Below are 26,458 nucleotides of genomic sequence, written 5' to 3' on the forward strand. Positions count from 1 at the left end.
CATAGCTCATTTCATAATACCTCATTGTCCAGACCTTGTTGTTTAAAATTCTTTGTATTTTGTTACTGGTATCGTCATTGCCTACATTTCAGAATGGATGTATCTTTCATTTGTATGTGCTTCATGTGTATTATAAACATGTCTCAAGGATATGTTATGTTTTATTTTTTTCTCATTTTCTGTTTTTTTTGTAATATGTATTTTGTTTCATTCAGTTTTGCTTTGATTTTTTACATTTTTAAATATTCAAATATTCATTTTCTATTCTAAACACTCTAAAATAGTGCAGGCCCTTTTTAATTTCCTTTTTTTAATGCTGCTTTTAGAACTATCTATGGCTGTGATCAGTCCATGCTTTCTAATACTGGAGATGCTACTATGTGCTCCATTAGTGGGGAGTGGCCTCTTCTCCTTTAATTAAGAATTAATGTCATATTATAATAATCAGGGTATATCTTGAATTTCTGTTTTCATTTGATTTACTGATCTCCATACCTATTATTATTACTATGATTATTATTTTATTATTATTATAAACTATTGTTGAATATTGTGACTATTCATATTTTCCTCATTTGGGAATCTATAAAATTATTTCTCTTAGTCAATTTATTAGTTTTTATAACCTCAAGGCACAAGCTCATAAATTTAATTACTAGAAAGCTAGCAACACAAGCATAACACCAGGTATTATTACCTAAGGTAGAAAGCCCAAAGTCATCGCTTTTCATAGGAGACTAGAACCAGACTTAGAATCATTGCACACAAGAGCCTGTTAATTGAGGACAGTAGTAGTTGTCTCACGTCTTTTGTCCAAAGAAACTTAGTTTTATGGTTCTGGTATATTCTGCACTGCAGCTGATTTCCTCCTTCAGACTTATCAACAAAGAAAGTGATCATTTTCTATAAACTGCAGTAATGTTAAAAAATTTCATAAGCATAGTCAAGGAATATTTTTATTACCATGTGCTATTAGTGTTTGGCCTCAAATGTATCTTTTTTAGAGATATCTAAAGTTTACATCATCAAAATCATGTGTCATTTATTGTTTATTTTTATTACTTTCTCTAGATCTAAAATCCAACAACATTAATGATCTGGTAAAGGACATAGTTAGACAACAACTTAAAATTTTTCAAAAGGGCATGCAAGAGACTATAGCACAGCTCTTCCAGAATGTCTCAAGACTATCAGAGGACCTTGAAGACACCAAACATGTCATTCGACAGGTAAATAAATCCATGGTCTCAATAGCAGTCCAGCAAAAGTCTATTTTAATGCAGGAAAATAGACCCACTTTGACTGATATACTAGATCTTAAAAATCACATTGTAAATCTAAGGCAAGAAATGTCTTTTACATGTGAGAAGCCTATCAAAGAACTAGAAGCAAAACAGACTCATTTAGAAGATGCGCTAGAACAGGAACACTGGAGGAATGTTCTGTATTATGAATCCTTCAATAAGAGTCTTTCTAAAATGAAGGAAGTACATGAAGAATTAACAGAACAAGTATCCCATCAGAGCATTCCAGCTGCTGAACCAGTTAGCAGTAACATCACCGAGTACCTGTCTACTCTGCCTGTGAACATAAAGAAGCAAGGTTTGATGATGCTCCAAATGTTCAGTGATTTGCACATCCAAGAGAGCAAGATTAACAATCTCACCATTTCTTTTGAAATGGAGAAAGAATTGTTCAGGGGCGAATGTGAAGACATGTTATCCAAATGCAGAAATGATATTAAATTTCAAATTATGGACACAGAAGAGAACTTACAAGTTTTAAACCAAACATTGGCTGAGGTGCTCTTTCCCATGGCCCATAAAATTGATAAAATGAATGAGCAACTAAATGATTTGACTCACGATATGGAGATCCTTCAACCCCTGCTGGAGCAGGGAACATCATTTGGAAAGACAATGGCATATGAACAGCCAAAAGAAGTAATAGCTATAAAGAAAAAAGTGGAAAGGCTGACAAATGCTATCAACAGTCTAAATTTTCTTACCAAAGAGCTTACAAAGAGATACAACGTACTGAGAAATGAAGCACAGAGTCGTAGTGATGCCTTAGACAGACGTATCAATGAATACGCCTCAGAATTGGAAGATGGCCTAAATAAGACAATGACTATTATAAATAATGCCATTGATTTCATTCAAGATAACTATGTGTTAAAAGAGACTTTAAGTACAATAAAGTGCAATCCCACAGCCAATGATAAATGTACGCAAAATATGGAAACTATTTTGACATTTATCCCTCAGTTCCAACGTTTGAATGATTCCATTCAGGTTTTAGTCAACGACAATCAGAGATATAACTTTGTTTTGCAAGTTGCCAAGGCCCTTGCGGAGATTCCTAAAGAAGAAAAACTAAGTCAGTTCAATTTACAAAAGATTTATGAAATTGTCAATGAAACTGCTTCACAAGTGAAACAATACCAGGAAAATATGAGTCATTTGGAGGAGAAAGTGCTCTCAGCCACAAAGATTTCCAAACATTTTGAAACACGGTTGCAAGGCATCGAGTCTAAAGTGACTAAGATGCTCACCCCATATTACGTTTCACTAAAACCAGGCAGTGTGGCCACAAATGAGAAAGACCAGGCTCTCCAACTGCGGGTATTAAATTCTAGATTTAAGGCCCTGGAAACAAAATCCACTCATCTTTCAATTAACTTCTCTTTACTTAACAAAACTCTCCTTGAAGTTTTAACAGTGTGTCAAAATGCTTCCACACATGTATCAGAACTGAACGCTACCATACCTAAGTGGGTAAGTGGTTCTCCACCAGATGTTCGACTTCTGCAGAAAGGTCTGACAGAATTTGTAGAATCAGTAATTGAAATAAAAACTCAAATTGCTCTATCTAATTTAACTTGGTATATAAATCAATCATTGTCTAGTAGTCTTGCAAATGTTTTCAAGTCTCAGAAGCAAGTAAAGTCATTGCTGAGGAAACCCAATGCACTTAAGAAACCAACAGTGAATGTTACCACTATCCTCATTGGCCGAACCCAAAGAAACACGGACAACAATGTTCTATCTCCTGGTAAGTTATCAGTGAAAAAATAGGTTTTAATCTTTCTTTCTATTTAAATGGTACTTAGTAGAGCTGTATGGTTGCGTTCACCTCTAAATTCTAAAGTTCATCAACTTAGTTCATCTACCAAATTCACCTCTGTGGAACATTTTTCTCTGCATAGTTTATTAAAGAAAGCTCCTTGATGAATAAGACCAGACTATATCTTACTCATTTGGGCATTACCTGGCAAAATGTATGGTATACAGTTAGAACTCAATAATGTCTGTTGAATGACTGACAAACTGAATGTGTAAGTAAGCAGGACTTGCATTTTGGTAGATTACAGAAGGCCATGGGTACCTAGCTAAGTATCTTAGTTTATCTGGCTGTCAAAGAAAATACCACAGGCCGGGTGGCTTATAAACAACAGAAGTTTCTCACAGTTTTAGAGGCCAGGAGGTCCAAGATCAGGGTGCCAACCTGGTCATATTCTGGTGAGGGTCTCTTTTTGGTTCACAGCTGGTGACTTCTCACTGTATCCTCACATAGTGAGAGGGGCGAAGGGTCTCTGTGGAGTCTTTTTCATCAGGGCACTAACCACAGTCATGAAGGCCCCACCCTCATGCACTAAGCACCTCCCAAGGCCCCGGCTCTAAATATCATCAACTTTGGTCTTAGGACTTCAAAATATTAATTTTGGGGGGATGCTGATCATAACACTAAGGGTTTAAGGCATTTAAATGTGATTTTGTATAAAGTGGTCTTTGAAAATTTGGAACATAGGTTTGGTGGAGGTGAGCAGGGCCTCAGAAGCAAAAAGCTGGCAGTGATGTGTAGCTTGCCTGCAAACAGTGGAGTAGAGATGCCAGTCAGGACGTCACTGCCAAAAGCAATGGCAGACAGATCGAAGGAAGAGGTAGTTGAAACAGTTGTGAGAAATGTTGTGAAAGTAAAATCAACAGAAGCAGAGGGATGTAGAAAAATTTATGATCTGAGGCTCAACCAACCATCACTCTGGTCCTCATTGTTTTGGTAAGTTTCTCTCCTGCTTCAGTAAGTTCATCTCTCTGAAGAAACCGTGTCTTCCCTTTATGTAATTGGAATGCGATAGGTATTTTACTGAGTGTGTTGGTAGAACTATGGTGTAGATTGCATCATCGTAAAACAAAAAATGAGTTGTTCACAGCCTCAATACTTGGCACTTGGGGAAGGAGAGGCCTAGAATATTCTCAGGTTTTGAATCTGGAAAATGAGAAAGCAGCAGCACTGTTAACAGATGTTTGTAAACACTGGAGAAGGGGCATAAACTTGGGAAGAAGGGAAATTCAGTGCAATGCATATAAACTACTTAATAGTCCCTGTATGAAGGATTTAGGAATGTGTTTGGTACACAAGCGATATTAAATAACCTTTCTACAGTGCAAAGAATAGTTTCCGATTCCTACTACAGGAGCGGGGGGCGCTCTTCTCACACACATCTGCTGTTCAATTCTATACTCGTTTGGGTAGATTTTTGTATTTCATTGCTTTCTAACTATCAAAGGGTGATCATTATCCTAGTATAACTCATATTTAATCTCTAGAAGATTTGATTGTACTTAAAGTCACAAAATATGCTAAGTTGAATTGTTTGTTGACTATTTAAATTTTTGTATTTATTATTTGTATACCTTTAAATCAATCTGACCCAGAACTATCCTTGCCCAGTGGAATTATAGAACAAATTATTTAGATATATGTTTCTAAGAGAAGGTGGCACTTTAATATTTAGAAGTCCTTATAATAGTAATTTTAGAAAAAATAATGAATTGTTCTTTTTCCATACTATGTTAATCTACAATATGCCAGGAAAACTGCATCTTTTTCTTCCTTAAGCCAAAAATATTTGTGTCTATGCAGTTAAGTATAAAATTTTGAGTATTAATTCAAAATGAATTGAGTTAAAGGGCTTAATAAAACATAAGAACTTATAGACTTACATAGCAGGAAGAATGCATGTTAGGTGTGGCAGACTCCGGCCAGCAGAGTCTGGTGTTGTGGCCGAAGACAAGAACAAACGCACAGACTACACAGTCCTGTGAAGAAAAAGGGACAGTACAGGTACTCCCTTAAGATGAGAGTCCTGCGGCCACTTCTGTCAAGGGGAGAGCACCCTGACGCTTGCCTGGACAGGCTTTTATTATTTCTCTTGAGTCTTATTATCTGTTACATACGATGTTGTTGTCTACATTTTAGGTACAAACAAGGAAATGAAAATAACAAAGGCAGAAGGGAAAGGTGGCAAGCTGATTAGCTCCATCCTTGGGAAAATTCACACAGGCTTTGGAAACTTCCTTGAAGATAGGCAATAAAGATCTACTGTTTCAGACCAGGGTGAGAGAGTTTTAGCAAGAGGAAGCCATAACAGTCTGGATGCATTTTCTAGACCTGGTTCCCGTGGGAAAACCAGCTTGAGGGTCTGGCTCCTGCCTACCACTTAGCTCCTGTCAGCTTTTGATTCAGGGGTGAGTCACAATCGCCAACTTCAAACAAACTGGTTCCCTACAGTTAGGAGATTATCATTGTTGGGCCTAATGGCCTAATAATTAACTCAGTTCTAATTCTTTTTTATAATGATGCCCTGATAATGTTGCTTCCTAATCCTTCATTTACTGTAGATAGAATTTTTATAGGTTAAAAATTAAAAGTGAACAGTTCTTTATTTTTATCAGTGAAGATAATAAAGATGTCAGGGCAGTAAAGATGTATTGACCTACTTTCATGTGTGGGGTAGATATTCAGTTTATGTAGGATCAGTAACGTAATTTCAAGTGGGTGCATAGGTATGCATGCTGATTAAGCCACCTCTGCTTCTGTAGGCCATAAAACTGATGGCATTCATTGGACAGCTGAGCAGGTAAAGTTTATGCACAGTGCTGAAGCCAGTGGACTCAGGCTAAGTTCTCGTATAAGTATAAATCGGTTGCAAAATCAACTACTTTCTTTGACATCCTGTTTTATACCAGGTGTTGAACACACTGAAACACTGTCTAAATTTGGCTGCATTTCCTTTGACTTTTGCTATTGCATTATAAATAAAGTAGAGCCACCTTACTCCCCTATATAACAAACAACACAAGATAATTCATCATCATCTTATAAATCTCTCAATAATATTATTCAGATTGTAGCCACCATCATTTACAGAATAAGTACAATTTCTAGGAAGAAAAGTCTCATAAACATGGTATTTTAAAAATTTAATCTTAATTTTAATACCTAATTTACTTTGAAGCCTAATAATAGTAATATCATGATAACATAATATCAGATACTATTCAGCACTTACTATATCCCAAGAACTAATCAATTATACTCTATACATTATTTGACAATACCTGTGAGCTGAGTATTATAATTCTTATTTTGAAGGTGAGTAAACTAACCCCCAGACAGGTGAACATCGTGCCTAAGGTCCTGCGACTAGTATGTGACTGAGCCTGACTGCTTTTCTGTTGGAGTCAGGGTCCAGTCCTCAACCACTGTACTCAAAGAGACTGTAGAGTACATTCACCTGCTGTGCTCTTCCTTTTGCTTCTGTTTGATGCATGACCTCTATTCAAGAGTCTGACCATATCTGAATATTCTATACAGCCAGAGCAAATACTCCCGGCTCTGGAGTTCCCTTTCTTGAGGATCCAAATATTGCCCATTATCTCTACACTGATCAGGAGGAAGTGAAACTGCTACTTCTCAGTTTGAATTTTCTAGATATGGCCAATAAGCAGTTTTCATTGAAAGTCACCATCAATTATTTACAAGATCTCCGTCTGACTGGTGCTGAAAGGCAAAATGTAGAGCATTCATCCCTATCACTTCCAATTGAGGCATTTCTGCATTCAGCTATACTAATTGTGATTCTTCCTAGGCCAATGCTGATAAGCTGTTCCAGTTGATTCACTAAGTATTTTTTTCTAAGCAATATTCTAGTAGACACCAAGAGAACTTTAATTCATCTTTGAAGAGTTGTTTATATAACAATTGTCAGAATTGTCCCTGCAGAGAGAGTCTGACTGCTTGCCTACCAGGAGGAACTGAATCCTGCTGTAACATAAATGTCTTTGGTGCTCCTTAATAAATATTTTTTATTCATAATTATTGCCTCACTCTTTCTAAGATAGATTACATTCTGTAAAAGATTTGGTCATGTACCAAATACAGCTTTTTAAATTATAATTATTGTAAATCTAAGCAGTTTAAAAGAAAAATAAGAACCTAGTAGATATTTAAATGTTTTATTATATGATTCTGAAACCATTTCTAAATTTTTGTAACTACAAAAAAGGCAGTAGGGATGACTAAAAACCACTGAATTTGGAATCAGGAAACCAAGTTCAAATTTTGCTTGGCAACATATTTATTTATAATAAGTAATTTTTCTAAACCTCACTTACCTCATTTATAAAATAAGAATAACACACCCGCCTTACAAGTTTATTTCAGGGATCAAGGAAATAACCTGCATGCAACATAAATTTTCATTATTAATGTCTGATACAGTTTTATTAGCTGTAGTTAAAGTTTATATTTTATTTTTTGTAATATTATTTATTACTTAATATTTCATATGCAATTATTTCCATACACCAACATCATTTGCAGACTCATGGTATTCTGTAGTTCCCTATCTTTGCTTTTATCATTCATTGCTTTAAATTCAATGTACCATTTATGAATGAGCTTATAGTTATATAATGATAAATTGAAAAAAATAGGATACAAAATGTAAAAGTTTAACTGTATAGAGTGGATGTGCATTGACAAACATTGAAAGTATCTACAAAATTTGTGTTTTTCCCCAAGATATTTTCTACTCTTTATATGTTTTCCATACAATAAAAAATAATATTTTCCAATATACCTCAAGAAAACTAATAAATTTACTCTGTACAAAGTAGTTTAACATAAGCTAATTAAATTTTGAAGGATACCTGCTTGAATTTAGAATTTATGATGCGTTCTATAAGGTTTCCAAAGCCGCCCAATTTTGGAGGCCTGACAGAAGCACTCCTGGGACTCAGCATCTAGCTCTGCACACAGCTAAGCAAGGGAAAATGACACAAGCAGAGTCTGGGGAAATCCACACACAGGCTTCCTCATGTACTTACTTATGTTCTCAGGCCCGCTATATTGACCCTTCTTTTTACTCATGATCTTGAAGATATTCTTTGTACCAGAACTGATTAGCAAGCCGGTCTGCTGGGGATAGCCACCCCAGTTGTGTCGATAAAGTATATTAGTGTTTAAGCAAATATTAAATGAACTACCTTTTGTTCATGGTTCCCTGGGGAAAAAAAGACTCCCCTAGTGTTTCATCAGATTCCCCTTCATGGGAAAGATGACAGTTGAAGAAAGAATGCCAACAAATTGACAACCCTTTTCTGCATCTCATGTTGCAATGAAGTGGCTGTGATATCTAAGGTGACCAGTCAGAAACCCATGCATTGGATACTCATAGCTCAACCAAAATCTTACGTCATCACTGCATGTGCTTGGGTTCTTTCTCTAACAAGGATTACAGGAGCTATTTCTCAACTGTTTTGGTTTTTTATATATTTTTTGACAACAAAGACTTGAAACAAAATTTGATTATAGACTAGCCTGTAATCAAATACAATGAATAGATGTCTTTCTACTGGTCACTAAAAACATTATAAATTCAAACTTGCACATGATATTATTTTGCACTATATTGATTATTAAACATGAAAATGCAGGTGCAGGGATGATTGTCACATAGTGGGGACTTGTTGCACAGCCATCCAAGGGAGCACGATACTTGCGTCCTGACAAAAAATGCAGCACAAAAATAATACCTGTATTTCTATGCTACAGTATTTTTAACAAACACAACAGTGACAGAAGCTTAGGTATGCAAAACAGACTGACTTCTGCCAGAAGGGAGGAGGGGACAGGATGAAAGATGGGGAAGGGATTAACCAAAGAATATTTATGCATGACACATGGACACAGACAGCAAAATGGGGGTTGGCTTGGGGTGGGGAAAGGGTGGGGCTGGGTGGAGGTGGAGAAAGGGGGAAAAAGCAGGAACAAATGTAACAGCATAAACGATGAAAATAAAATTTAAAAAACAATAGCTGTGCCATAAGTTAACTGCATATGAAGTTTGAAAACATACTTTAACAGTTTCTAATTGTCAATTTTCCTATACATAGCTTATTAATTATTTTGAGAAGAAATAAGTATTTTACTATAAATTTAATTTGAATTATTCTAATCTACTTTGAATGTCATTTTAGGAGAAAAATCATATGGCACTTTATTGTTCTCTGTTGATTGATCTAAACTCACATCTCTACAACTCCAAAAATAAATTACCAATAAAATTATTACACTGTTTGGAGAACTAAAGAAATCAGAGAAAGTTAATGTATGTCATGTGTTAGAATGATATAGCAAACAAAAATACACATTTAAATTTTCAAAAAATAGAAAGTCAGTTTTTGTGGCTAATCGACACCCCTTTAAGAATTCTCTATATTCTAGGTTTTATCATCTTAAATAGCTGTTATGTTTTGAAGTTAAGATTTAAGAGACATCAACAGAAGAATGGTATTTTAAAACTCTGGATGTAATTAAGATTAAACTGGGGGAATAAGCATGCCACAGAGAGACCAGAAAAAGATGCAGAGTCAGCAAACAGCATCCTTTACAGGGCAGTTGGGGGAGGGAAGTCAGGACAGAATATTGAGAAGAGACAAAGACGTAGTGGGATGCACATGGTTTACGTGGACATTAGCATCTGAGTATTTTCTAACACTACCAGCATAAATTAAAAGTTATGAAAAATAATAAATAATTGTGAAAAATAATGAAACATCAGCATTACCTGTCAAATATAATCTAAACTTGGTACCTTTGTTGCAAATTAAGTGTTTGTAAAACTATGTGTAGTAGTTAAGAATTTTGATTTAAAAATATTTTTCTCATTTCCTGGCTGGTGTGGCTCAGTGGATTGAGCTCTGGCGTGAGAACCAAAGGGTCACTGGTTGATTCCCAGTCAGGGCACATGCCTGGGTTGCAGGCCAGGTCCCCATTTGGGGGTGGGTGAGAGGCAACCAGACATTCATGTTTCTCTCCCTCTTTTTCTCCCTCTCTTCCCCTTTTGCTAAAACTAAATTAAGTAAGTAAAATTATAAAATTTAAAACAGAAAAAGATCTGCCTCAAAATGTTTTTAAAACATTTTCCTTGATTAAAGAAAGATAGGAAAAGTACAAGATCATTTTTATTATACAATGTTATATCAGCTCAAAAGATATTGCTTAAACTTCTTTAAGCAGTTTTGTCTTAGAATCAAGATAAACTATCTTGAATCTGTTATTCTTTTTAGAAAATCATAATAATTCATAGCTATTCATTTTAACAAGTATTAATTAAGAGCCACGTTGTATCAGGTAGTATTCTAAATGCCTTCAGTGTATCATAATGTTAAAAGATCCCTGTCTTCCTGAATAAAAATATAAATTATATAGTATGTTCAAAGATGATAAATGCTACACACAAAAGAAAAATCAGGGAAAAGTAAGAGAAATCAGAGTACTGTGGTATATTTGGAGCAGGTTTCAGCATTATTAAAGATGATTTGTTAGAAAACAAGTGGAATATGGAAGAAACTGGGAAAAGAAAGGAATAGAAAACAAGGGCCTGGCTCAGAAGCTTTGTAAGTTGGTTTTAGAAAAATTTGATAGTGGAAAATGTACTGTGGAGCAATGTGATGTTTGGTTACATTTTATGTTTTTTATTTTTGTCATGTGTTTATGAAGGCTATGTTATTATAAAACTATTCCGAATGTGAAAAAAAATAGATGCCACAGACTACACTAAACATTGGATGTGTGTTATAGTTCATTATTTTAAAAGTTTAGTGTCTTGTTAAGAATTGGGTGTTTGGGCAAATCTCATGCAAACAGTGGTCTTGAGCTGGGCATTCATTCATTCAGCCATTTTCACACTGTGTTGAGTGTAGTATGTTTAAATGTATTCTGTTGGTAACAGCTAAAGGAATGAGTTGACAGAGGCAGGAATGAAATGGAATGTGGAAATGTTAGTTAAATGTGAACATAGCCTTAGTATAGCAGAAAACAACAACTAATTGAAAATACACGCTCAGAATAAAAAATAACCCCAAAGATTAAATAAATTATCAGCAATTGAGAAGTTAATCATTCTACTATTAGAAATAGGAAGGTCAAGGAAGAAGCACAGATGGACACAGGAAGAGAATCGTAGTCTGTGATACATTAAAGATTTATTATCTCTGCAGAAACGTTCGAAAGCTCATTAGTAATATGGATCTGAAATCAGATAAGAGTTGGAAATTATGTACCCAGAGGTGATTACTTGTGGACACAGAAGTAAATTAGATAGCCGGAGAAAAAGAATAAAACTGAAGATATAAACATGAAGATTTCTTATATGGGAAGAGAGCAGAAGAAAGAGGCAGGGAGAGAGGGTGAGAGAGCTATCAAGATCGAGAGATCTCATTTAAAAATAAAGAGAAATCATGATTGGAACAAGGAAAATGCATGTGTCCTGGAACTCAAACTCTTTTTAAAAAAGGTGGGGAAATCCCATAGAGATAGAAGGACTTGTGTAAACAAAATAATGGAGAAAAAATTGTGGAAATAAGAACTAGAGCAGAGTAGAACATAAGGGCCATCTCAGGGACTACTGACAAATATGATTAGAACGTCAGAATGCCCGTCCACAAAGTGGTACTTATATTTCAGTGTGAAAAGGCAACTGGAGTTTGGGGAGGGGTTAAAAATGTTTTTTTCTGGCTCCATGAGTCATATATATTCATTATGGAAAGTATGGAATGTCCCTAAAATACAAAGAAAATAGGCATGTAGTAAGCCCTCAAATAAAGTCAGTTTTTTATCTTATTACACATATTATATAATAATTATAATAATTACTATTTATCCTAAGCATTTACTATATAATTAATATTTTCATCCAAAATGTTTTTCCCATGTATTCTAATGCTATGTACTAGGCTTATATTGCTTCATATGGTTAATATATTTGAGTTTCAAAATAATTTCTGTCCATGGTGCTATTATTATTTCTACTTCACAGATGAGGATACTGTGTCCAGAAGGGTTGAATAGCTTGTACAAAGTTGCAGAGTTTGTCAGTTTTGGCTCCAAGATTCAAACTCAGGCTCTCTATCTCCTCTTGTGTAATGTGTTTCAACACAAAACATTGAATCTCCTCGGTCATGGCTGAAGATAAAAGGATAATAGTTTGATGAGAAGGGTAAATTTTTTGGGACAAAGCTAATACATTTGGTAAAGATTGCTGATTGACAGAATTTAAAAAGTTGGGGAAAATATCCCACAAAATATTATCAAGAACAACAGATGAGTATAATAAGAACAAAATTAAAACAGATAATTTGAAGGAAAGTTGCAAAGACAGTTGGAAATAATATTTTCATCCACCTGTACATCCATGAACAGATGTGAGGAACTAAATCAATGAATTTAAAGTTTTAACATAAACGAATATTGGTATTTCTAGAAATTGCTGGAAGGGTCCTATGAAATATTTCTGGAGCACCAGAAAGATAAGCCTTATTTAACAGACACAATTTTGATAATGAGGAGACATAATAGCATTGAAAATTAAAATAGTCATAGTACGACAGGCAAAACACTCCAGGATGAAAGAAAAAGTGCCAACTTTGCACAGGCACATGACCTAGAGCAGAATTGTGTAGGGGATGCTTTCCTCCATGCGTGGCACAACTGACCCAGAGGCAACGACAGATCCCCTCACTAATCCGCTGGAAACCATTCTGCCACGGTTGGGATCAGTTATCTGCCTGCCGAAAAATTGTTTAAATAAAGAAATGAAAAATAACATCTTGATGCTAAAACAGAACTAAACAATAAAATGTCAATGAAATATTATTTCAAATACATAATAAATAAAAGTAAAATAATGTAGAAATCATATTATATATAACAGTATGCATAATATAAATAAAAATAAGAATGAAGAAGAAGCTATCAATACTATGTGCCTCTTCATTTTATTTATTAAATACCTAATGAGTAAATTCTGAATGGGCACAGAAAGAATGAGTAAATAGAGTGGTAAAACCAACACAGTGTCTTTTCTCATGGAGCTTATACATTAAGCAAGTAAGTATAATGTAATAAGAACGGCAAATGTTAGCAAAGGCAGAACGATTTGAAAATGTGGAGAGCTCTCCATTTCAAACTTAATGTGGATATTTATGATATATGAAAGTAGGATTATAGAAAAGTGTAATTTGAGCACATTTACCAGGATCCAGAAAGCAAAACCCAGAACAAACTGAGACCCGTGAAACACTGCAAGACAATGGCAGAGTAACTTTAGTCGTGCTCAGCACAGGGTAATGGGTACTGAAAGATCCGTGGTACTACTGCACGAGACAACAGGATGTTGAGTCGGCAGAGCTGTTCAACTAATTGTGCTAATCTGCATTAAAGAAAATAGGTGAATTAGAAAGGGTTTAAAAGGTTTGAAGCCAAAAGTAGAAAAGTGGTGGAAAGTATGCTTGAAATGAGTCCCTGTCTCTAGAAAAGCGTGCCGGTGGCATTGGAGCATGATGCCACCGGCAGGCACGCTGCGAAAACAGAAAAAAGATAAAAATACCAGCTTGTGCCTTATCTTAAAGTTGGCACATTCCTGGTGACTGAGAAATCTTTATTTCATCATTATTCTGCTTTTGGTTTAGACTTTTAAAGAAGTCATAGCTATATTGGAAGGACCCTTTCAGTAATTTTCTTCCAGATAATCAAAATCACTTTATTTCATAAAATAAATAATTATATCAAATCTGCGTAATTGTAAAATATTTGTAAATTATAAATCCTAAGTACTTTTAGTCCTTTAATGTTTGAAAAAATATCATGAAATTGATAGATCTATAATTAGATGGTTACTTTTAGCCTAAACTAAGCAGTAGAAATGGCTATGAAGACTCGCTGTAAACTAAGGCACCACAAATAATGACTGGAATTGCACAATAAAGGAACACTGCTTGTTCACTGAAACAAGAAAACTGTAATTTTTTGAGAAACTGTGAAGAAGCAATAAAATATTGGGTAAGAATGATGTGGTCAGCTAGTGAGCCTTTCATTCCTTTGTTTATTCCTCTGCAGAAGGACATGTCAGCACTTCCATGTATTAGACACTGTGCTGTTCAGTGGGGACACGAAGTTCAAGAAGTAAAAGACCCAAGCCCTTACTCACAAAGTTCACACTTACTTGGGATTAAGAAGGACATTTATGAAGTGAACTTTCAAACATCATACTATAATTAAGGGAATTACATGTAATTAAGACTTTTGACAGGGATAGGAAAGATGTCAAAAAGAAAATGATGTTCTGTTGAAGTCTTACTTTTGTCGTTAATTCAAAAACAAAGTACCCATTGAGCACAGATATGCACAGAAATTTATAGAGGTGCCTAACAATTTTTAAGTATTTTAGAAATCGAGTAGAAAAATGAAAGTCATATAAATTCATAAGATATTTGTAGCTAAATGTATAACAAAGTACAAATAGTTTCAATTGATAAATCTCTGTCAATCAGTCTTTAGATGTGCATTATAAAGCTATATACTTGACACTGATTCATAACGTATTTGTATCAATGCCTTGGATAGACACATAAAACATACCTTTAAAAATGATATCAAAGCTGGGAGGGGTGGTTAAAACATTGCATACAGAATTAAAACAAAGACCAGAGATGATAAGTCAAATGCAATAAGATACATTTAATTATCAGTAATAATTGTGAATTCTTGTTAAAATGAGTTAATAAGTATGGGGTATTAAGTACCACCAGTGACACTGGAGCATAGACATCCTGTTATGACACAATGTGATACAGATGCAAAAATAGACAATGAACACTTAATGCTTATGTGATATTAACAGAAGTGTGAGATATCAATTTATGACAATTGTTACCATAGCTTGCTCTGATAAGACTCAGTTCACAGCATGTCCAGTTCTGGGAGCCATAGGCATCATTTTATATACTGTAATGTAGATTATTTTGGCAGGGACCTAGAGACCAGAGGTATATCAAACATCAAGAAGGCAAAGAAAGGCATATAAAACACATGCAGAAGCAGATGCAGAGCAGTGGGTGAGGTACCCCAGGCAGATGCTCTGTGGGCACAATGACAGATGTGAACTGTCACATCTGCAAAGTGAACTGTGTGTGGTCTCAGCAAACTTGAGCTACCGCAGCCGTTAGAGGAAGCACAGGCCCTTATTAGACTCAAGGGTACCCCTGCTCTAGATGAATGACCCTATAAAAAACTAAAATAAATGGCACCCTCTGAAATGACTCAAAAAGAGAAAAAGACAAGACCCAATTTCTAGAGGTAATGTGACAAGAGGTGGAGAAGAATGGAATGTGTGTCCTGGGCATTAAACAGAAGCCAATGGCCTTGATCATGTAGACTCACAGGAGAGCTAACAGCAATGCAGAAAAATACATTTCTGAGAGTTTCTAAAATTCTCCTGCCTAGGGACAGGTTTTATCCCTGGTTCATAGGCAGTGCAGACTACAGGTGACAGTAGCATTTTCCCATCTAAGAAAATAAAAATTACAGAGCTAATCAGGTTACATAAATAAGTCAGTATTCCCTCAGCCCCACCACACAGTTGATTCATTCCCAGTGAAAAACATTAACTGAATACTATCCTGTGAGTTGATTACTGTGCTGGATTCAGAGAGTGTGAAAGCAGATGAAGCCGGTGTTTTGACATAACAATTCAGTATAGGTAATGGAGAATCATTAAAGTTTTTAAAGCCAGCAAGCAACGGGCTAGATTTTAGAATGATAGCTAGCAGCAAATGGTATGGTTTAATAATCTATTCACATGGTTGAGAAATAATGTTAAAGAAATGCAGGCCATAAAACATTTGTTAAAAGATACAACATATGTAATATTTTGATGTGTATCTTAATTGGAAAAATAGTTTATGGCATATTGCAGAGAATATACCAATATAATTTAAATCATTTTTAATTGTATAAGTTGTATTTTCTTTGCCAAAAATTCTAATAATAGAAGCATGCAGTGGTCACATTTTATGTGATTTGAATTATTTAAATATAAAATTCAATGTATATAAAATATTTATAGAATGTGCTTCTTGAGAAAAATGTTAAACAAAGCAAATAACCCTAAATTAAAAAAAATAATTGAAATGCATGTACTGTAAACTGTTTGTTACCACAAGGTGGTGCCATAGGGATAATTGTGGCCAGTAATATCAGTATTCTAACCTTTTCTCTGCATTTATGTAACTATTACGTTTATAACCATATCTATAACTTGAGGCTTTCTAAATCAGTAAAATTATCCTATACCTAATGCATAGACTGAAACTTACTGTCTTCAATAAATCGAATGTCCTCATTCTCAAACTGCTGTCGACTATTCCTTAGTGAAAAGGTACTGCACTTCATTTAACAAGTCCCCCATCAAAGCTCATTCTGATGTCTTACAATATTTTACTAATGCAAATGATGTCATAAAGAACATTCCTGAACAATTACCTTTAAATACATAGGAAGTGTGTCTGGAGTCTATATTTTACCAGAAGAAATTTCTGGTTCAAAGTAAATGAACCTTTTAAGTTCTAGTAAACATGGTCCGATTGTCCTAGTCAAAGGTCCTACCTATTAAAGCTCCAGTCAACACTGTATATGTGAGTGCTGGTTTTCTCTTGTATTGCCATGACGGGACATTTTCTGTCTCTTTAAATGTCACCACCTAATACAAAACTGTTGGTGGTAATACTTCATCATTCCTTCATCAGTAGTGAGGTTGAATAGCTTTTAATTTTTTGTGAGCTTTCATGTTTTTGTTTAGTAATTTGCCAGCTCTATTCATTTGCTTATTTTTCACTTTTCGAGGGGGTTACATTTTTTGTTGTTTTGGATTGGTCAGGACTTTTCATATGTTATGGATATTAGTCACTAGACTGTTGTTATGTTATTTTGTTTTTTCTTAATCTGTCACTTATCTTTGAATTTTGATAATGGTGGGGTTTTTTTTGCAAATGAGTTTTAATTTTTTCAGCGACAAACTTCTGGATTTTATTTCTTGTAACTTCTTAGTTTTGTTTTGTTTTGCCTTGAAAAAGTTTGCCAAAATTTAAATCTCTGTGAAGATATTTCTTTTATTTGGCTGCGATGCAATCATGTGAGGTGTTTTTACATTTAGTATTTTTATGCATGTAGAATTTACATTTTTATGGCTATCCAATTATCTGAGCACAGTGTATTGAATAGATGCTTTGCTTCTCCAATGATTTGAAATAGTATCCTTATCATGTACCAGTTTCAAACTTACGTGATTCTGTGAACAGCTAACCAAGATGTTAATATTCCCACACAAATAAATGCAATGGACCACAGAATTATTCCCACTTCCAAGAAGCAAGAGAGCTTGGAGAGTTAAGGGATTTTCAAGAAGTCCCATGACTACAGTGAAGGCCAGCCTGGACCTGAGAACCCATTTTTCTTATGTCTTAGTACTTTTTTCTCATTGTGCTGCAAACTATAATTTGAGATCACAGAAAATAGGTCACTTTTGTCCTCTTTCATCTCGACTTTTTCTCAGTAACAGAAGAAGTGTGTAGCAGGTCCCCATGCCAGAACGGGGGCACGTGCATAAGTGGAAGGACTAGCTTTGTCTGTGCCTGCCGACACCCTTTTACTGGTCACAACTGCACCATCAAGCTCATGGAGGACAATGCTTTAGCTCCAGGTAAGAAAGTGCAAACACCCTTGGGTTCAATGTCATATACAAAACGTTTTTGGAAATATTTATGTCTGAGTATTTAAGCTTGTTTTATCTGGACTCAGAAGCATTAATACCTGTTACTTCTGAAACTTAACTGAATAATGCACATGATTTACACGTAGAAACATCATTTTGTCAAGTAAATTCACACTGATGTACACTTGTTGAAATTTTCAATATTAGTGTAATAGAGACAGGTGTTTTTCTCCCCAGGGCATCCTAAAATATAATATAAACCCTCCTTAAACAAGTTGTTAAGCAATATACTTTTTATTCATATCAAATATGGTCATTTAAATGAAGCTTTTTTAAGTGCTTAATAACAGAGCATCTGTTCGCCTTTTGACTGTAAGGACTGTTAGAACATGCTCAAATTAGTTGGGTAGAGTAGGATGTCTTTTTGGCCATTTGCTTTTCTAAGTATTGGTTGCTATAAAGTTACTTCAAGAATATATCATTTCTGATTTTTTTGTCCAAGAAAATATATGCAACATTTAAAATGTATTCTCTTTAATGAGAACAAAAAACATATTCAAATCAGGCTTTTAATATGCCAGAAAGTGAAAAGTAAAGTTTGTCGTCTATTTTTAAATCTCAGCCTTTGTTAGTATGTTTGGCATTAATTACATAGAGAATTTCTTTTGTCTACTTCTCTATGGTGCATATGACTTAATCTGCTTTCCATTTAGCCTCTATATACTCTTTGACAAGGTGCTGGAAAAACTGTTTCTACATCATGTCAGCTTCAATTCCTTCAAGGGGCTTTGAATTCCTTTATCTCCGGAGAGAACAAAGCAATATGCAAATTAATCTTTGAGATATTTTTATGAGGAAGTAGAATGTTTCTATTATTTTTTTCTGATCTACATGGAGAAACTGAGGCTCAGAGATGCTAAATGATTTCAGGTAACTCAGCCAGGAGGACAGGGAGGTACACAGACACACCAACCCTTGTTAAATATGATGAATGACCTTTTTCTTCATCTAACCCTTTCTGTATCTGAGATAAAATGTTACAGATATAAAGAAAGGCAAAACAGGGTAAAAATGTAAAAATTAATTTGTTCTATTTTTTTCTTCAACAGATTTTTCCAAAGGATCTTACAGATATGCACCGATGGTGGCATTTTTTGCATCTCATACATATGGAATGACTACACCTGGTCCTATTCTATTTAATAATTTAGAGATCAATTATGGATCTTCATATACTCCGAATACTGGAAAATTCAGAATTCCATATCTTGGGGTATATGTTTTTAAGTATACTATTGAGTCATTTAGTGGTCATATCTCTGGATTTTTAGTGGTTGATGGAAGAGACAAGCTTGCATTTGAATCTGCAAATATTAACAGTGAAATACATTGTGACAGGGTTTTGAATGGGGATGCCTTATTGGCATTAAATTATGGGCAGGAAGTGTGGCTACGACTTGTAAAAGGAACGATTCCAGCCAGATTTCCCCCAGCTACTACATTTAGTGGTTACTTGCTATACCGCACATAAATCAGTGTGAAAGAGGGACTATCGCCCCTACTCAGGAGTCGCCAGTGTTTTTATCTACCTTTGCATGCACCTCTGCTCTATTTTTAGTTTTTCTACACAAAGTCAATATCTACTTTTTAAACTGACTGAGGCTGTAAATTTGTTTATTTCATAAGGTCATTTGGATATCTTTTGGATAATCTGAATGCGAAGCAGGTCTTGCTCTTAAAGAGATTCGGTGGCTCAGAAAACAAAGTGCATGTGTTAGCGTAACTACTTTTGTTTTCTCACACGAAGTCCTTTCAATGTAAAGTAATATAAAATGCTAATCACTCAGCACCATCAGTCACAGTAGCCTTTCTAATGAAGCATTAACTTGTGTTATTCTTTGCATATGTAAATATTGACATGTATTTCTGAAATTCACAAATTTAAATAAATTACTCAAAGACTAAGAAGTATTTTTTATTTTGACATTTATTATTTACTGTTGAGTTAATCAATTTTATATATTAATTTTTATTTGAAATCAAAATTAAGAAAAGAACTATTGTTCTCTTGCTGTAATTAGAGGATAAAGTAATAATTGACAGATATTTGAACATTTATATCCAAGTTTAAGGATATATAAGTGAATCTTTCACTTGCCTCCATTATACAATATCTACAGGGGAAAGTAAACCTTCCTCTCAGGGTATCCTTCTGCAGCAGCGCATTCAGACCTGCCTGGATTTTTAAACAGGGTACAAAATACTCCAAAGTGATGCTACAATGTACAGGATGCTCACTATGCCCTGATTCTTTTCTAAGAAACTTATGTGTGCTGTCTCATCAATTCCTCACAAAGATTCATAAAGTGGTATTATTGTTATCATTTTTATAGCTGAAGAAACTGACACACAGAGAGATTAATAAATGGACCAATTTCCGTAATTACTATGGATGGAGGCAGAATTTAGAATGAGGCCATATCTTGTCCAGCACACACATCCACCCTTTCCTTGTATTGCCTCTTACAGATACACCACCATTTATTTACTAATCCCTAGCAAAGGTCATTGAGATTGTCTCCAATGTTTAGTATGACAATATTGTTGTAGTGAACACCCTTAGCAATATTTTCCTACATATTTGACAAAATATTTCCCAAGAATAGATTTCCATAGGTACTAATAAAAATAATAATGAAATTTTTTGGCATACAAGCATTTTTGAATTAATTTGTTTAATGCTCAATTCTCCTATGAATTACATATTAAGCCTATAAAATATATGCTGCATATTATCATGTGCTTTCTACAGATAAGAAATCAGCATCTATATACTAAGTTATTTTTCTAATATAACAGCAAATTATGGACAATTTCTTGAATAAATTATATTTTTATTTTGATGAGCACTATTAAATTGCCCTCAAAATTTTTTCTACCCATCCATAGTTCCATTTTGTCCATGTAAAATAGCACTTCTTAGCCCCTACATGTTCTCATCAAAATTCACAATTTTTAAATGCCATTAGTCTTTAAAGTGAAAATGGAATTTACTTATAAGCAGAAGCTTGAAAAATTTTCAAATTTGCTGCAACTTGAATGCCTATGTCCAAAGACTTGTACAGAAATGTTCACAGGAGCCTTATCTGCAATAGCCAAAATGAGGTGCCACTGGCGGTCCAGCAGCAGACGCAGGGGTAAGCGAGCTCAGGCTACTTCACAGAGTGGAGGGCTACCAACAACCAAGAGGAATGAACACCCTGCAACGGGCTGGAAACTCATTTAGGAGGAGGTTTCAAACTGCAACCCGATGAACTTCAGCCACCCCTGTAGGGAAGTGTGCAGTGAGCAATTTAAAAATAAATCATATATAATGGACATAAAACATTGTATTCATTTTATTACTTGAAACCAATACAATGATAACATTAACATGATCATTTAATACATGTACATATTGTGAAATGATTACCACAGTAAGTTAACAACCATCACCTTACATAATGATAGTTTTCTAGTGATGAGAACTTTTAAAATCTATTTTCTTAGCAATTTTCAAATGTAAAATACAATATTGTTATCTGGAGTATTTATTACCCATTAGAATGTTCCATGTTGAGTCAAAATAGCTAGGCTTTAATACCCCAGCCTCACGCCACAGCCTCACGCAGCCAGGGAAGCTGTGAGCTAGATGCTGACAAGCAGTGGCTGGATGACTGACAATTTCCATTTTGTTACAGGAAAATGTGCTCTTTTTTTTTAATGGCAACTATTAATATTTTATCGTTATTATTTTTTAAATTTTTTATTATTTTTATTGATTATGCCATTACAGTTGTTCTATTCCCCCCTTCATTCCCCTCCACCCTACATCCCCACCATTACCCCCCCTTTAGTTTATGTCCACATGTCTCAAGTTCTTTAGATTCTGTATTTCCCATACTATTCTTCCCCCCCATCTATTTTCTATCTACTGTCTGTGCTACTTATTTTCTGTACCTTCTCCCCCCCTTCTCCTCCTTTCACTCCCCTGTTGCTAACCCTCCTTGAGATCTTCATTTCTATGTTTCCACTCCTGATCTAGCTGTCCTTTTAGTTTGCTTTTGTTTTCAAAATATTTGGCAAGTTTTATTTAGTTCCTGCTTAAAGTTGCATCACAATCTAACTGTTTTTGCATCTTCTTTCTCCAAGGGCTCAAAGACTAAACAGAATTTTTTTGTCTTATAAAAATACATTTCAACATAGATTCCAGTGAGTTCAATATCCTGCTTATTCTTTAATATTAGCAGAGTAAAAGGAAGTAAATAGTTTGACAGTGTTTGTCATTGCCATGCACAATTTAGTTCATTGGTTTTGTAATTAGATGAAAACAGTTAGCATGTAATGATGCTTTGGTGTTTGGAATTTTAATTACTAATATTATTTTTACTTTTATAAATATTTTTAGAAGTACACACATGACAAATTACTATTAAAGTTAAAAAGCATTGAAATAATTTTTAAGTTGTTATGATATTGTTTGGCTATTTTTTTAAAGAAATACACTCAACATATTGTAAGGTAATAAGTTTAGCAATGTATTTCTAATTTTCATGATCGAACTTACCTGTGAATGAAAAATATAGCACTGGAACTTTCTAGATGACTTTCCTGTAGAGACAGCAAATTTTATAAATGTTATTTTGTAGATTAAATTGCAGAGCTCTCCTCTCTCACCAGACCTTCCTGTCCAGCCAGCTCTTCAAGTACACCAAGGCCCTAATTACCATGACACTCTCCCATTCGTGCACTCGCCAGTTATTTAACAATCACCTGTTTTGTGACATGCAGGAGAAATCACACATAAAAATTGCTTTAAAATGTCGAGTAACTCATGACAGACAGGTGCTGAATTTGGAAGACATTATTCAGAGATGTGAGGGTATTTACAACCACCAACATCATGAGTAGCGCAGTAAGAATGGGAATGAATCTTTAACAACTAGCCCCTCTTTTTTCTTCACCTCTGACCAAACTTTCATTACCTCCAAGAAGTGAGAAGTTCATATTCAAAGTGAAATGTACCTATATTGCTCATCTGTACACTTTTGCACCAGTCAAAAATCTCATTTAGAAGAATGGGCTAACATTATTCGGGGATTATGAAATTATTAAAATAATCCATATTTGGTTGACTGGCCTATTTAATCCTCTTAGAGAAAGGTGTTTTTTTGTCATCTGTTTCAAAATGTAAATTTACTTAATCAAATGAATTTCTAATTTGTAGAAGTTCAGTTACATTTTGTACACAGTATATATATATAATATACATTATAAATAATAAAAACGTATAATTATATATACATACATAACAAAGTTTTTATTTATCTAACATCTATAATATAAACATATTTATCTAATATATAAAAATTATATATAGTGTGATATAAAAAACTTAAGGTTTTCTATGCACTTCATTCAAGTATGAAGAAAATGGGTAGAGAACTTTGGCACCTTTTTTTAAAACATAATTATGGTTTATTGTCAATTTTTTCACATTAGAAACTAGTCCCGTAATATTTTTGTCTTTATTAAAGGCAATTTTTAATGTAACAATTTATCTTATTAGTCAAAACTGTTTGCTTACCCTCATTCCTTGTAAGACCCCTGTGAGAAACATTGAAGCAGAAATGACAGGCCTGCCCTTCTTAGGCCGTGTGTTTAGTTGGGTCCATGTCCCCGGTTAACGGTGGAAGTGTGCGCTGCCCCAGTGATTTCGAGCCCAGGGTTTCACGGGGAGCTGAGCAGCGATAGAGATAGAGAACCTTCTCCTGAGCACTTTTATCCCAGCTCAGTTAAAATCTTCAACAAGTTATACTGTTTGTGCTTAGAGAAAACAATCACAAAATCGTATTCATTTCTCTGGAGTGACAGCTTAATCAAGCAATCTCAGACTCTGGAAAAAGTCAAATTTGGGAGTTTTTATTACATTTATTACTCATAGATTGCTTCATAAATGTGAGTAAAGCCCAGGCTTCACTCACATTTTACAGATAACAAGTGTTGAATGTCATGTTATTTAGAATATTTAAAAATGTTATTTTCATAGTTTAAAAAATATCAACTGCCCTGGCCGGCATAGCTCAGTGGATTGAGCACGGGACCTATGAGAAGCAAAGGGTCGTCAGTTCAATTCCCAGTCAGGGCACATGCCTGGGTTGCAGGCCAGGTCCCCAGTAGGGGACACACGAGAGGCAACCACATATTGATGTTTCTCTCCCACTCTTTCTCCTTCCCTTCCCTTGTCTCTAAAAATAAATAAATAAAATATTAAGAATAAATAAATAAAAATATCAACCCAGAGCAGATCCTGGCTGTAGCATGCTTTCCTGTTAGTAGCCGGCTTCAGAAAAAGACGCACATTGACCTGACTGAAGGCCACAGTGAAAGGGCTGCGTGACACAGCCCGGAAGTCGGTGCTCGTCTCCGCGTGTTTTCAGCGCATTTGAATCCAAATCCAAAAGTTTGAATTCAGACACCGGTTTGAATTTTCTCTTTTCCAGATTCAAATAAATATCAATTCCACTCAGGTCAAGAGTGAAAGCACCAAATGACCCAGCAGAAGGGTGCATGTTCTTATAAATACTACACTACTTTGCTTACTCTAGCAACTAAGAAGAAATTGACTCCCTAGATTCTTTTCGCCAGCATACAGACCATTACAGATGACTTCCAAAGTTTTTTGTAATTTACTTCTCATTTACCTTGCTGTCACTGTCATTATCAGCAAAGCATTAATTGTGCAAAATATTAAAATGTATAAAGATCTATTTGACATTCATGAATTAGGAATGACAGGAATTGGCCAGAAAACATATGTTGGAAAAATTCACTTATTTACACTATCTCTACCCATTTCCAAAAGTGATTTGATGTGGCTAGATGGATAATATAATGTGTAAGAAGAATATTAAAATTTCACAAAGGTAGTGCTACTCACACATCAAATATATGCCAAGACCATGTGCTCTTTTTTATCCTAATTTCACAGATATATTTATGCGCACTAATTTTCATGAGCTGTCAGAAACGAATCTGCTGTGGACAAAGAATATCCTACAGAGAGGCCACCCATATTCTCAACCCCTTTTTTGATTCCCCACTGTACTTTATTTCTCATTGTAGCATTGTAGATTTGCTATTTAATGAACATGTTTAGATCTCTTTAATCCTACTGAGGAGGAAAATAAAAGTATGAAAATTATTCTACAAACAAAATGTATTTATTTGTTTGTTCAGAATTTATGCTTTGATTTATTGGGCGGCATCATGATCTCTGTTGTTTGTACTAAGGCCTCAGTCTTCGTGCTGGCTTCCCCTTCATATTCTCTTTTTTTAATTATTGTTCAACTACAGTTGTCCCCATTTTTCCCCATTACTTTCCCCCTCTATACCCACCCCCACCTCTCACATTTAGTTCCCCTCCCACCATTGTCTTTGTGTATGTGTCCTTTATACACGTTCCTTGATGACCCTTCCCCCTTTTTCCCACATTAACTCTTTCCCCACTCCCCTCTGGTCACTGTCAGTTTGTTCTTAATTTCTATGTCTCTGGTTCTATTTTGCTGGCTTGTTAGTTTTGTCGATTAGGTCCCATTTACAGAAATTTAAAAGGCCTTCCAGAGATTGCATGTCTTTTTAATGTGACTTAATTGTCCTTTCCGAATCCTGTCACTAAATTTTTGAATCATGGCTTCATTTCGTAATCTCTAATTCTGTTTCACTTAAATGGTCAGCACACTGATCAGTGGGTTTTAGCATATCATAAGGCTCTATATTAACAGCAAACAATGAATGAAATTAACAGCATACAATGGACTTTACTGCATACAATTAATGGAAACAAAAAACAAAGACTATGATTCATTACTTTTTTAAATATATTTTATTGATTATGCCATTATATGCATTATAGTTGTCCCATTTCCCCCCTTCATTCCCCTTCACCCTGCACACCCCTTCCCCACCATTTCCCCCCTTTAGTTTATGTCCATGTGTCTCAAGTTTAGATTCCATATTTCCCATACTATTCTTGCCCTCCCCCCTGTCTATTTTCTACCTACCATCTAGTCTATGCTACTTATTCTCTGTACCTTCTCCCCCCTTCTCCTCCTCCCACTCCTCTGTTGCTAACCTTCCATGTGATCTCCATTTCTGTGGTTCTGTTCCTGATCAACTGTCCTTTTAGTTTGCTTTTGTTTTAGATGTGGTTATTAATAACTGTGAGTTTGCTGTCCTTTCACTGTTCATCTTTTTTATCTTCTTTTTCTTAGGCAAGTCCCTTCAACATTTCATATAATAAGGGCTTGGTGATGATGAACTTCTTGAATTTGATTTTATCTGAGAAGTACTTTATCTGTCCTTCCATTCTAAATGAAAGCTTTGCTGGATAGAGCAATCTTGGATGCAGGTCTTTGGATTTCATGACTTGGAATACTTCTTTCCAGCCCCTTCTTGCCTGTAAGGTCTCTTTTGAGAAATCCACTGACAGTCTGACACATTTCTGCATCATTTTGGTTT

The 26,458-nt window shown here is 34.9% G+C and overlaps 1 protein-coding gene across 1 annotated transcript in view; it reads left to right on the top strand.

The window, feature by feature from the left end:
- Nucleotides 1-19,853, top strand: part of MMRN1 (multimerin 1) — a 69,772-nt gene extending 49,919 nt beyond the window's left edge. The window contains exons 6-8 of the mRNA XM_037163260.2: nucleotides 1,072-3,054; nucleotides 17,741-17,887; nucleotides 19,009-19,853. Of these exons, the coding sequence (XP_037019155.2) occupies nucleotides 1,072-3,054; nucleotides 17,741-17,887; nucleotides 19,009-19,430 (2,552 nt within the window). The 3' untranslated portion in view covers nucleotides 19,431-19,853. The remainder of the gene's footprint in view (nucleotides 1-1,071; nucleotides 3,055-17,740; nucleotides 17,888-19,008) is intronic.
- The last annotated feature ends 6,605 nt before the right edge of the window (nucleotides 19,854-26,458 follow it).

This window comes from Artibeus jamaicensis, unplaced genomic scaffold (genome assembly GCF_021234435.1).
Source record: "Artibeus jamaicensis isolate MK-2021 breed Jamaican fruit bat unplaced genomic scaffold, CSHL_Jam_final contig_452, whole genome shotgun sequence".
In the NCBI taxonomy this organism is placed as follows: Eukaryota; Metazoa; Chordata; class Mammalia; order Chiroptera; family Phyllostomidae; genus Artibeus; species Artibeus jamaicensis.